This window comes from Neurospora tetrasperma, assembly GCF_000213175.1.
Source record: "Neurospora tetrasperma FGSC 2508 unplaced genomic scaffold NEUTE1scaffold_81, whole genome shotgun sequence".
NCBI lineage: Eukaryota > Fungi > Ascomycota > Sordariomycetes > Sordariales > Sordariaceae > Neurospora > Neurospora tetrasperma.
This window is the reverse complement of record NW_009799179.1, coordinates 8,138,721-8,152,504: the sequence shown is the minus strand read 5'-3', so window position 1 is coordinate 8,152,504 and position 13,784 is coordinate 8,138,721. Positions and strand designations below refer to the sequence as shown.

At 52.9% G+C, this 13,784-nt stretch overlaps 3 protein-coding genes across 3 annotated transcripts; 2 read left to right on the top strand and 1 right to left on the bottom strand.

The window, feature by feature from the left end:
* Window positions 1-1,621: 1,621 nt before the first annotated feature.
* NEUTE1DRAFT_150719 (uncharacterized protein) lies at window positions 1,622-4,822 on the top strand (the record flags this gene model as incomplete). The annotated part of the gene is made up of 3 exons (XM_009858696.1): window positions 1,622-1,631; window positions 1,731-4,356; window positions 4,416-4,822. The coding sequence occupies 3 exons, from the start codon at window positions 1,622-1,624 to the stop codon at window positions 4,804-4,806; spliced, it is 3,027 nt and encodes a 1,008-aa protein (XP_009856998.1).
* Window positions 4,823-6,745: 1,923 nt separating this feature from the next.
* On the top strand, window positions 6,746-11,008 carry NEUTE1DRAFT_73938 (cytoskeleton assembly control protein SLA1p; the record flags this gene model as incomplete). Its single annotated transcript, XM_009858695.1, has 4 exons — window positions 6,746-6,943; window positions 7,076-8,519; window positions 8,580-10,418; window positions 10,485-11,008. The coding sequence occupies 4 exons, from the start codon at window positions 6,746-6,748 to the stop codon at window positions 10,508-10,510; spliced, it is 3,507 nt and encodes a 1,168-aa protein (XP_009856997.1).
* Window positions 11,009-11,583: 575 nt separating this feature from the next.
* On the bottom strand, window positions 11,584-13,721 carry NEUTE1DRAFT_92636 (uncharacterized protein; the record flags this gene model as incomplete). The annotated part of the gene is made up of 2 exons (XM_009858694.1): window positions 11,584-12,893; window positions 12,969-13,721. 2 exons carry the CDS (start codon window positions 13,449-13,451, stop codon window positions 12,282-12,284), a joined length of 1,095 nt encoding a protein of 364 aa, XP_009856996.1.
* Between the last annotated feature and the right edge of the window lie 63 nt (window positions 13,722-13,784).

Sequence of the window (13,784 nt, the reverse complement as noted above, 5' to 3'; positions counted from 1 at the left end):
CTACTAATAAAATAATTACTAATAGATTTATTAAAGCGCTCGATATACGTAAATATTAAGAATTTATAAAGCAATTCAATATAATAAATATTAAAGAAAAATAAAGAGAGAGGAGGAAGCTAATAATAATAGAAGCGAACTATTTAATTATAATTAATAAAGAGGATTAATTAGAGAAAGTAATTAAGGAATAAAAATATAGGTTAGGATTATTATAAATATAAATTACCTTCCTATACTATACGGCTAAAATAACCTCTAAAAATAAAAAGTATTAATATAGTAATTTAATTATATAAGGAGGAAAAAGTCAAAAAGTTTAGTCCTAGTAGGATTTGAACCTACGATTTTTAGGTATATTATTTAAAGATAATCCGTTAATTATATTAATCAATATATTTAAAAAATAGTAGGCGGATAATTAAGAATAATACCCCGATACTTTAATTACTAAGTTATAGGATTAGGTAGTTTTATTATTAAAAATAGTACTATTAACCTTCCCTATTAATAGAAAAATAATAGTAAATAATACCTTCAAAAGTAATTATTAAAAAAGAGATAGAAAGGGTATAGAATCTATAAATAGTTTTAAAGACGATAGCCTCCTTAAATTCCAGTTCAGCTAGGGGGGTATGTCGGATATTAGAGGTAATCGGGGTACTAGCCCAGTACCTTACGTAAGTTAGCATCCCTAGCAACCTTCTAATACTAAATTTTCCATGTAAGGGATTAACCTAATATAGAGATCTATATAATACACAGTCTACACCCTCTACTCAATTAACACCCCTGCTCGTGCTCGTATTCTACAATTCTGCACCGATCCTAGGGTTCGATGTCTGCTTTTAGGTAATAGTTTGACTGTTTGTTGCCGGAAGTGACCGAGAATAAGGGCCGGAACCGCCCTATTGATAAATATTCAGGGGTCTGTCTCCAGGAGCCACCTTGCGCCCTTGCAGCGGTAGGGTCAGAATGCAAGCAGTTCCTTTTTACGGGCGGTCCTTCTGTCAGGCGCAGTGGGTGCAGAAATGGGGCCGAAAGAGACCGCAGGGAGCTTGTTAGTGGTCCATCGACGGGAGACACCCCTGCAACTCTGCAAGAGCCTTATGGTGGGGTTGCGATGCGTCATCCGACGCGGCAGATGAAAGATCCCGTTCGCTTCTTGGTGCCCGTGGTTTTGGTAACCCAAGAGTTTAAACCACCTTTGTGTGGCAGGGCAGTTATAGGCCTATCTCCGTATCGGACTATCAGTCTTGATCAGAGTTTGGAGGGGTTTTGGTCTGGGCGTTTGATTCTGATAGTCAATCTTCTCTGTAGTCCTCTCTCCAGATTTGAACCCAACATAAACCTAAACACTACACCAAAGAACAGCACCAACACAAGCACAAGTCCAGTACCTTGCCAAAGGTCGTCACCCGTCGTATACGTCGGACAACAAGCAAACAGGTAAAGCTGTGACTGTGCCCAAAGACGACAACGGCCAATCGCTGTTTGGGGCTTCCATCCAGCGGGGAAAATCTGCAAACCTGCCCCTCGCTGTCATCACCATCCTTCCGCTGTGCACACCCGACTACAGCAGCAACGATTCACTTTCGCTTTGCGCTTTTAGACTGCTACTATGTGTGGTGGTAAGTTGCAGGAACCACAGCGTCCCCCGCACTGATCCCGTCCTTGACCACTGTCCTCTCCAATGCCTCCATGATCGTGGTCTGATGATCTCCTGCTAGGACCCTCCCCATACGCGCGCGACACCCAGTCGTCAAGCCCGACGTCTCCCAGCTTCGCGGCTAGCCACCTACCGGCTCGCGATTCCGACGATGAAGAGTACAATGCTCATGAAACGAGTGACACAGAGTTCGACAACACCATCGAGCATGACCACCTTGGCAGCAGGCCTGGCAGCGCTGGTAGCCACGGCGACCTGGCCAACAACGGGAACCACTCGACAGACGCAGAGATTGAAGAGGGCATGCTTCTCAGAGATATGCCCAAAAAGACGACATTCTACGACGCCGTAACCGAGCGCCAGATGACTCAGACAGACGCCAAGCTGTTCTATCAACGAAGCCAGGTCGAGAGAAACCAGATTCCTACAGACGGCCACGCTACTCCCACTGGCAGCCCATTCATCGCGCCAGGCCACGGTCACGGCGCTGGAACAAGGCACATCCCTACGGACTCTTCCCAGAGCGCCATCCTGTCTCCCGAGTCCACGATGGGCACCGGGCTTAAGGCCGGCCCTGCCAATGATCCTCTGATCGAGGCCTCGCTACGGCAAAAGATGCCGAGACTGTCTGGCAGCTATAGTCATACTCGGACTGTTACCGGCAGCTCGCCATTGCCGGGGAGGATGAACCAGGCTGCTCAGCGGGAGACGTTGCTGAACACTGGCATGGTCTCTGGTATTGGAAGCAGTACTTATATGGACACAGACCCTCAGATCACTGCTGAGCTTACCGGCATCTTTCAGGGCGTTCAGAAGATCATTGATCTTCGGCAAAAGTACATCAATCTGTCTCTCCAAGGGCCGCATGATAACCCTAAGGATGATCCTAGCTGGGTCATCTATCCTCCTCCCCCGGGCCCGGCTTGGAGCGCAGGAAACAGCCTAGCGAACAGCATGATACTGAATAACGACAAGCACGAAGGGTCCTCTGGCACCCCATACAAGTGGACGGGTAAGAGGCGCAAACCTGGGCAGGATATTGGCGAGGATTTTGTGCTTGAGGACTTGTTGCCTGTGCCTGGTTCGGATGACTTTACGTATAAACTGGATGAAAATGGTGTTTACCAGATCTACAGCAACGACCAGGACAAAGAGGCCGATCAGCCAGCTATCAAGATCCCAACCTTGAGGGAGTATTACTTGGATCTGGAAGCCATCCTGTTCGTCTCCTCGGACGGACCTAGCAAGAGCTTTGCCTTCAGACGTCTTCAGTACCTCGAGAAGCGGTTCGATCTTTATGTGCTTTTGGAAGGATACGATGAGACGGCCGACTGCAAGAAGGTGCCCCATCGTGATTTCTATAACGTCAGAAAGGTTGACACCCACGTTCACCACTCGGCCTGCATGAACCAGAAGCATCTCTTGCGTTTTATCAAGAGTAAGATCAAGAAGTATCCGGACGAGATTGTGCTTTACAGAGATGGCAAGTACCTGACACTAGCGGAGGTATTCGAGAGTCTCAACCTCACAGCCTACGATCTCAGTATCGACACGCTGGATATGCATGCTCACACGGATTCGTTCCACCGCTTCGACAAGTTCAACCTCAAGTATAACCCAATCGGCGAGTCGCGTTTGCGTACCATCTTTCTCAAGACCGATAACTTTATCAACGGACGCTACCTGGCCGAAATCACCAAGGAAGTCATTGCGGATCTGGAGTCTAGCAAATACCAGATGGTTGAGTGGCGTGTGTCCATCTACGGCAAGTCCCTCGATGAGTGGGACAAGCTTGCCAGCTGGGTTGTCGACAACAAGCTGTTCTCTCACAACGTCCGCTGGCTCGTCCAGATTCCTCGCCTTTACGATGTCTACAAAGCTAGTGGCGGCGTAAACACGTTTGAGGAAATTGTCAGGAACATCTTCGAGCCCTTGTTCGAGGTCACTAAGGATCCCTCCAGCCACCCCAAGCTGCACATCTTCTTGCAGAGAGTCATTGGTTTGGACAGTGTCGACGATGAAAGCAAGGTCGAGCGACGACTGTTTAGGAAGTTTCCCGTCCCTAAGATCTGGGACGGCAAGCAGAACCCTCCTTACAGCTACTGGATCTATTACCTGTATGCGAACATGGCCTCGCTTAACCATTGGCGCAAGAGGCGTGGGTTCAACACTTTTGTCCTCCGTCCCCATTGCGGTGAAGCGGGTGACAGCGAGCATCTTGCCGTTGCTGCTTTGTGCTGCCACAGCATCAGCCACGGTCTTCTCTTGCGCAAGGTTCCTGTCTTGCAATACGTCTTTTACCTTGAAAAAATTGGTATTGCCATGTCGCCATTGAGCAACAACGCGTTGTTCTTGGCATACGAGAGAAACCCGATGCACCAATACTTCAAACGTGGCCTCAACGTGTCGCTCTCCACGGATGATCCTCTCCAGTTTGCATTCACCAAGGAGCCGCTTATCGAGGAGTATGCGGTGGCGGCGCAGATCTACAAGCTCAGCCCGGTGGATATGTGCGAGCTTGCAAAGAACTCTGTGAAGCAGAGTGGTTACGAGCGTTCGATCAAGGAGCAGTGGCTGGGCAAGAACTTTGACTTGCCAGGAGCCCAGGGCAATACCATGGTCAAGACCAACGTGCCTGACCGCAGAGAGGAGTTCCGCTATAGAACTCTACTTGAGGAAAGGGGAATGTAAGTTTATATACTTCTGTCGAGCTGTTGAACGACTGCTGACAAGTGAATGAACACAGGGTTGAAAGATACAATGCCCTCGCAGCCGAATCGGCGGCAGCTGTTGCCCAAGCAGCCCCCAAATCTCCCGCACCGCCTGCGAAGGCTAGCATTGGGGAGGCGAAGACATTGCTCAACACCAGCACTTTGCAGCCCGCTCCGCACGGGGGAACCGACTCCCTTTCACAGTCCCAGACCCTTCCCAGCCCCATGCAGCAGTCGCCTCAGCTGGGACTCCCCAGTGCCGCCCTCGAAGGAACAGGAACCGCCACTGGCCTCACCGACTCGATGAGGGAGCTGCATCTCCCCGAGCATGAACCTAGGTATTTCCCCGGGGTGATGTCGCGCAGCCAGGGGCGCAAGACCAGCACCCGACAGAGTTCGTTGCATGAGAGCGATGCCAAGCCGTAGGTGGCTGACATCACCTCATCTGGCGAATTCGTCGGCGAGGTGGAGGTGATGAGAAGGAAGGACACACCGAGCGTGATTGTGATGGAGGATTATATGGAGGACATGCAGCCTCCAGAAGCTACGGTGGGGATGGCGCAGGAAGTGGGGAGTACGCCTGTGCAAGACTGTCCTGACTGTTTGGAGGTGGTATGTGAGTGAGTGAGTGAAGGGCGTCTTCGTTGAAGATATCTAGACATTGGGCCATTCTGGGTCTGGACTGGCTGGGTAATGCAAGTGGTACTGGTATCTGGAGTCACGCTATATAGACTTGACAGAATTTTGAACCGAGTTCAGAGGGTGATATCATCGCTATAGGTATAATCTACGTTGAACTGGCGTTTCGACTTTTGGTCAGGTTATCTCCACCAAGAAAAAGGGGGTCGACAATAGTTGCTACTAGCTGGTATTGATGATTACGTTACCGTACGCGAGGGAGTTACGACGAAACAAATGCAATTCAGGGGGCGTATAAATAACATCGACACCCGCTGAACGGCTCCCATATCCAGCGGACCCCCGACCTGAAATGAACGATCCACCAGGCGCCCAAATGTCAAGAGGGAAAACCCGGGATATGACGCTATCTACACGTGCGGTTACAGTAGATCGCTGATGAATGCCCGGGTTTGCCGGTCGGGACCAGCTGGCTGCTATTTCTTGATTGATTGATGGGAGAGTTGGGCGTGAAGAAGAGCCCAAGTTGACTGTCACAATCAAGCCACAATTACGGCCAATCAACACTTTTGTAACAAAGTGAAAGTTGCGCTTTCGAGGTATTCAGTTGCTATGCCGTACCGGAAGCGCTCGAGATGCAGCTGGGCTGTGCTTGCTCCTGCACGATCTCACTCTTTCGGGTTCAATTTGGACAATAATCTTTCGTTCCTGCGCCAGTGCCTTGCTTCGACGTTGTCGGTCGGTCATTGGGGTTGGATTGAACCATCGAGATGCGCTGCAGCTATTCCAAATAAAAGGTAGGTACATACACCTCCAGCGCTGGGAGGTTACGTACCTGTTCTTGGGGTTTCAAATTGTAAGGTACGAACAAGGTGTTCATTTGTCCTCGGGTCAATGCACTTCCTACCTACGCTTGATTTGATCTCGAAAGGATCTTCCGTGGACCTTGCAATTACATAAACATACATTTTGGTGATAGCATCCATGAAAGACTATCGCGGCGCCTTCGCGACCGCTTCGTTGCATCGTTCAATTCCCCCAAGTTCAGCGACCCCCCCGAACACACCCCCCCGGACCGGCTCCTTTAAACGAGCACTTGGGTCCACGACTTGGACATAGAGTAATTTCCAACGTCTCCCTTGGCTCGACCATTTCGACCGCAACTTCAAACTCTTGATCACGATAAAGGTCAAATTCCTCGCAGGGTCACCGCAGCCGCGCGTGCTCGCTGTCGTCGACATCTTCCCGACGTTGCCTCGCTCGAAATTACAGGCTATCCGTAGGTACCATACAGGAGGGCTTTGGCCGGCCGCAATCCTACGTGCAGGAAGCGGGCATACCTACAGTGCTTGCTTCAGCGGCTACCCCTTGCTTCAGGAGCACCCGTACACTCTAGAAGAGCTTCCATCCTCGTTCATCTGCCCGGCAGCCGCAGCGCCGCACCCCCGTCACCCGTCACCAACCCAGCGTCACCCGCTCTCACACGCTGCCGCCGCCGCCGCCGCCGCCGCTCGCTCCTTGTTTCCATTTCCTACCGGACGCACACACACCCCCCCCCCCCTTCCCCGGCAGAACCAAGACTTGTGATACCACCACCAGCCACCATTCGCACCACAGCGCCTTTCGTTTTCCCCAATCCCTTTCTTCGTAACAGCAACTCCCTTGCGTCGGTTCATGTCGGCTGCCATCCAAAGGGCATCATACGAGCAGATTTCCCGCAGCAGCCATGGGCTTCCTCGGCGTCTATAGGGCCATTTACGATTACACGCCCCAGGGCGAGGGCGAGTTGACAATCTCCGAGGGCGACATTCTCTATGTGTTGGAAAAGAGTCAGGAGGACGATTGGTGGAAGGCGAAGAAGAAGGCCAATGCCGCCGACGATGACGAGCCCGTCGGCTTGATCCCCAACAACTACATTGAGGAGGTATGTAATGTGGTCTGAGGTCTAGATGGATTGCGTGCAGTGTCATCGGGTTACTTGTACTTGGATAGCAAGCTGGCTGGCCTTGGCATTCAGATGGATCACTTGAACTGACCGCGCACACCATGACGCCAGGCGAAACCCGTATCATACGCTCGCGCTCTCTACGAGTACACGCGTCAGACCGACGAAGAGCTCTCCTTCCCCGAGGATGCGCAGCTCTCAGTCTTCGACACTTCCGACCCCGATTGGATCCTTGTTGGCCACGATGGCAACTACGGCTTCGCGCCCGCCAACTACATCGAGTTGGGCGATGGCCAGGCTGGCCAGGTCGAGGAGGAGGAAGAAGCGACTGCCCCCCCTCCGCCTCTTCCGCAGAGGACACCCAGCGTCAGCGTCGATGTAGCCAGCCCGCCCCTGCCCGCCAGGAGTGTGCCCTCCGAGCCAAGCACCCCTGTCGCCGCTTCCAACCCTGCTGCCGCCGCCATCGCCGGAGTTATGGCCAACCGCTCTTCTTTCCAACCTCCAGCGCCCATCAGTGTTCCCCTGCCCCAGCGACAGTCATACGCTTCGGAAGATTATGAAAATGAGGTAAGGTCCCCGCCGCTTCCGAGCCGCCCGCGGGGCGATTCGCAAATTGCTCCGGAGCAAAAATCCTACAGACCGGTGCCGCCGCCCGCTCAGTCGGCAGCCCACGACACCGACGACTATGGCATTAGCCCGCGAACCTCCCAGGCTCCTCCTCCTCAGACCGCCGCGCTTACCCCTGGCGGTTTCCACATGTACAACATCAACGAGATGACGTCGGTGATGGGCAAGAAGAAGAAGATGCCCACCACGCTGGGCATCAACCTGAGGACGGGAATGATTCTCATAGCACCGGAACACTCCCACGACGGTCCATCGCAGGAATGGCGGGCCGATTGCATGACACACTACTCTCGGGAGGGCAAGCACGTGTTTATGGAGCTTGTGCGACCAAGCAAGAGCGTTGACTTTCATGCGGGCGCCAAGGACACCGCTGAAGAGATCGTCGCGATGCTGGGCGACATGGCCGGAACTGTGCGCCTCGAGGGACTCAAGGAGATCATTGCCGCGGGAGCCGGAGGCAAAAAGAAGAAGGGTGCTGTGCTGTATGATTTTATGGCTCAGGGTGAGGACGAGGTTACTGTCGGCGTTGGTGATGAGGTGGTTATTCTCGACGATACCAAGAGTGACGAGTGGTGGATGGTGCGTCGCATCAAGAACGGCAAGGAGGGCGTGGTTCCCAGCAGCTACATTGAGATCAACGGCGTGTGGGAAGAGCCGGAGACGGCCATTTCCGGTATTGCTGTGGGCATGTCGGAAGTCGAGAAGAATCGCCTGGAAGAGGCGCGCTTGACCAAGGAGGCTATCAAGGCTGCCCAGCGCGAGGAAGAGAAGGAGAAGCAGAAGAGGAACTCTGAGGTAGGCCCAGGATTGCAATTGCAAGAACGAAGTAGTAGTTTGCCGGCCACAGATGATAACAGGAGAGGAAAACAGCGAAGCAGTAGGCGCGAACCCGGTCAGAGCAACAGCTCCAAGTCGTCAAGCAAGTCGAGTAAGTACACCTATGTCCAGATTTTCTCAGAATATGCAGAATACTGACAGTTTGTCGCAGAGCCCGATCCTTCCAAAGTGCGAACATGGACCGATCGATCCAAGTCCTTCAGCGTTGAGGCCCAGTTCCTCGGTGTCAAGGATGGCAAGATCAGGCTCCACAAGATGAACGGTGTGCAGATCGCCGTGCCCGTCTCGAAGATGTCTGTTGAGGATCTCGAGTACGTGGAGCGCGTAACTGGCGAATCTCTCGACGAAGACAAGCCCCTATCCGACCTTCGGAACAAGCGATCCGCCGGTGAGTCTTCGAGGTCTAGTCGATCGACGCGCGACAGGGAAAGAGACCGTGGTTCCAGCTCCCGGGTTGGCGCTACCATCGATTCCTCGAAGAAGCCCGACTACGACTGGTTTAACTTCTTCCTTGGTTGTGACATACAGGTTGGTTTGTGCGAACGGTATTCTCAAGCTTTCCTGCGGGAGGCTATCGACGAAAGTGTCTTGCCAGATGTTGATGCTACTGTGCTGAGGAACTTGGGCTTGCGTGAAGGTGATATTATCAAGGTCATGCGGTACCTGGACAACAAGTACATGCGGAACAAGAAAGGCGAAGAGGGCGAGGGAGGACTCTTCTCTGGGCCAGGAGGTGCGCTCCGCAACAACACGAAGAAGGGCAGGCCGGCGCCCCCTGTCGAGGTCAGCAACACCGTCGATCCCAACGCTTTCTCTAAGGACTCGGGTGCTAGTAGTGGCAAGTCGTCATCTCCTACGGCTGCGGCTACGCCAACGCCGTCTGCCTCGAAGCCTTCCAGTGGCTTTGATGATGATGCTTGGGATGTCAAGCCTACCAAGACGAAAACCCCTGAGCTGGCTGCGCAAGCCGTTGCTCCCGCTCCTGCGGCGGCACCCGCTGCCGCTCCAGCCCCTGCTGCGCCAGCTCTGGTTGACGCGCCGGCTCCCCCTCCGCCGGCGGCTCTTACCAAGTCGATGCAGGAGTTGTCGTTGCTTACCCAGCCTTTGGAACCCGAGAAGGTTGCTCCTCCGCCAGTTGTGCAACCGGCCATCACGTTGCCTCCGCCCTCCGCAGCTCCGGCTGCGGCTGCTGCTCCTGCTCAGGTTCCTCAGCTTACGGGCGCCACTCCCGGCTTCTTCACCGGTATGCAACCTCCTGCTGTTGGTGCACAGATCCTTCCTCAGAACATCGCCCGTCAAAGACCTCTTGCTCCTCAGTTCACTGCGGCCCCGGGTGGTCTTGTTGCTCCACCTCCATCTCGCCCCCTCTCGGCGCCTCAGTCCGCTCAACCCAGCGCCTTCACGCCACCCCCTATCCAGCCTCAGATGACAGGCTTCCAGGCACCCCAGATCGCTCCTCCTGGCCAGAGCCTCGGCGATCTCGCCCAGCAACGTCTCCAGCAACAGTACGCCGCCCAGATGCAGGCCCAGCAACAACAGATGCAACAGCCCATGATGACGGGCATGCAACCTATGATGACAGGCATGCAGCCCCAGCAGACCGGCTTCGGTCAATTCCCCCCTCAACAACAACCCTTCATGCCCCAGCCTACCGGCTTTGGTATGCAGCAGCAGCAACAACAGCCCATGATGACGGGCATGCAGCCCCAGCAAACCGGCTTCGGTCAATTCCCTCAACAACAGCCACAACCCTTTATGCCCCAGCCGACCGGCTACAATCACGTCGGTGGTGGACTCCCGCCTCCTCTCCAGCCTCAGGCTACGGGCATGAGCTTCACTCAGGGCTTTGGAAACGGACCCCAGCAGCAGCATCAGCCGTTGGTGCCGCAGCAGACGGGGCCGGCGCCGCCTGTGAGGTTCGGGATCAGTGGTGATGCGAAGAAATTGGCGCCGCAGGCGACGGGGAGGAGAGCCAATTTGGCTGCTGCTAGTAAGTTTTCCCGCATAAACGGCATGTCTTGTTGTAGTAAAATGCAATGTGCTAACAGTTTACTAGCTCCTGATAACCCGTTCGGTTTCTAAGCTTTCTCCATACAATTCACGTAGGCTTTGTCGGATTCTTGTGAGTGAGTGAGTGAGTGAGTGAGTGAGTGAGTGGGTGGGTGGGTTCCGTTCAGTGGTTGCCTGTGGTTGAGTCGGGATCGAGCGTGGTTGGGTTTAGTTTTGTTACTTGGTTGGGGCTGCTTGTTGATAGACTGTGCGGATACCCGAGAGATGGGTGATGCAAAGCGAGGGGAATCTGGAGTGAAGAGAGAACTCAGTGGAAGGAAACGCAAATGCGAGCGAGTTGGAAAGGTTGGGTGGTAAGTTCCATGGTGGGAAAGGTACCTAGTGAGGTGTGGTGCAAAGCATTAGCGAGTTCTCCGAGACAAACGAACACAATTAGACACACACGCCGACGAAACAGAAGAAGAAGAAGAAGAAGAAGAAGAAGAAGTAGAAGAAGCAGTAGCAGCAGTAGCAGCAGCACCGCGGATCGCATAGCATCGTCGCAATCTTTTTTTTTATAATAAGATCGATAACTTTTTAATATGATAATTACTAGGATGGATTGTCAAGTTTCGAATTACCTCTTCTTGGATGTGAATGAAAACTCTCAAAAGTCCCAACGAAGTTGCCCATATGGATCAAACGATGACATTTGCTTCGTTATCCTTAGGTACCAATGGTGGATAAACTTGAACATATATCGTACTTGATGTGTCTGTGACAGCACATCGATACCAGCACCTGTCGCAATAAGATCTTATTTACCTGCCATCTAGTCTCTCAGGTCTTCCTTTCATCCTATCTGGACTGCTGGCTGTCATCGCATATTAGAGTCCCTAGATATACACAATTGTTCCTCGTGTAATAGACTGAGTGATCTCGTCTTCCTGCTTCGTCCCTAACTCTTATATTGTATCACTTTCGTCCAGACGTGTTGGACACACGCAGCAATCCACACAATTTTCGTGATGTAGAAGTAATTTGATATATGGTCCTCAGTAAGTAATAGGTAGGGACTTATGGGGTTGTCAATCTAGCTAGGTATACATCAACATCACTTCACCATACAGACGCACTTCGCCGATTATATTGAGGATAAGGGCCATGCATTAATCGTCTATTATTCTCATTAACCTATACTACAAACTACCTTGAATGACCCTAAACCAATATCAATATCTCAGATATTACCTACCATACAAAGCCAATGCATACGCTTCATTTGATCCTTGTCCCATTGTTAAAATAAGAAACGCTTGCAAGATTATATAGAGGAACCTCACTCCGTGAGTCCGCTGGTCAAACCTCTCCAACTCATCTACCCTCTTTGACGATGTATCCAAAGAGATATGGCGAGTAAAACACCGTGATTGTCAGCATGAATTCGACACTGGCGCCTAGTCCGTCTCTATACCGGCCTCTTAATTCCTTCGTCTCCTCTTGTCATCCGACATTCTGTGGTCATAGCGCGCTTGTCAGTCTAAATTGGACCTCCCCCTCCGTATCTTTGTCTCTTCTTTAGTTCCTTTATAGTCCTGACATAGTTTCTCGGCATCACATCCCTTAGCAGCAGAGACTCTTCTTCGTTCCCGCTCTCAGGACGTGGCAACGGTAACAACTCGAGCAGGTCTCTATTACCATTATGACCTGCGCTCATGGCCTCGATAACACGCCTCAGCGCCGGCAGGGACGGATCATTGTCATTCCCGCTGGCGCTGCTGCTATGGGCGACCGCGTCCCCGTCCACAGGTGGTGAGGATGGCGGGCGCGTAGGAGAAGGGAGTCCTAAAAAGGCGCGCTAGTCCTACTGGATCGTCCCCTCGCGGAGCTCCTCGTTGTCGGGGATGAGGTCCTCGATCGAGTTCTGACGACGGTGTCTGTTGACGATGACGGGGCGCTTGGCTTGTTCGGTGGCGGTAGACTTGGCTTCCCTCTCCTCCTTACCAGCAGCGATGAGATCAGACTTTTCCTCCTTCGTCTCGTCCTGAGGCACAAACCTCTTCCTCACCGCCGAAATCATCTTGAAGAACCAATACCAGTTCAGCGTGTTCAGCGTCAAGTTGCTAGCCACATACAGCAGAGCAAGCCACACGGGGATGGGTTCAGGCTTGGCGGCGAAGAGCATCACGTTCTCGGCATCGATGGTGGAGCTGGTGGTGTTGTAGTAGGACTGGATGTACTCCGGCGTGGGCGCGCTGTGTACGGCTTTCCACATGTCTTTGTAGACCTCGATGGATTGCCAGGTGCCCCAGATCAGCCGGCAGCCGAAGAAGGTGACGAGGAGGGCGATGCCGTTGTACAGCTGCGCACGGGAGCCGGTCATGTTGAGCTTGTCGAAGAACCAGTGGATGTTAAGGAAGGGTGTCGAGAGCTCGTATAGGATAAAGGTCGTGGAGTAGTAGTTGAGGAAGGGTCTCTGGTTGACGGGCATTGTTAGTTGCTGGTATGAGTTGGGAGTTGGGTTGGGAGGGGAGGAGCACAAAGAACGTACGAATCCAAATGAGTAGACCACAAGTGCGCTGACAGCGTGGGCGAGAAGACCGAAGCCAAAGATATCAAAGTTCAGCAGCGTGATGCCCAAGTCCCAGACAAAGTAGCCACAGGCCAAAGCCTGGATCATGCCCGAGGCACCCGTGTAACCCCAGATACGCTGCTCCCAGTCCATGGCGGCACGCTCCTTGTCGGCGTACATGACCCATAGTGCCAGGACGTTGATGAGGGTGCTTTGGACGAGCGAGACGACGTGGGTATCCCAGTTGGCCTTCTTGGAGCGCGAGTGCTTGGGGTAGTACTTGGAGAAGAAAAGGTTGGACACGATGGGCGAGACGACGACGTGGACAAAGGTGTAGAGGGCGGCGGCGCCAATGACTTCATGGACATGGAGCGGCAGGGTCGGCAAGGAGAGACGGTCGGCCCATGGCTGGGTGGTCTTGGCCAGAGCCGGAATCGGGGGGAACGGGAAGGGATCCCGCATATCGACGCGGCGGCGACGTAGTTTGTGAGGAGGTTTGTTGATAACTGCGAAATGTACACAAGCTTCTGTCGGTGACGGTGTTTGGGAAGCTCTGGCTATATGTACGATAGCTTATGTGGCAGATTGGCTGCCCAAAGGACGACGGAAGGGGTCCAGGGTCGAGGTGGCTTCTAGTGGAGGCAGAGGCGGAGATAAATAAGGTAGACTAGGTTGTCAAATGGACCCCGGAAGTCTAGAGCTTTTGACAAGGTCAGGTCGACAAAGCTGCAACCGTCAACGTGCAGCAGCGAACAGCAGCCTCCAGCCCCAGGCCTTGACAGCTGGATCGTTACG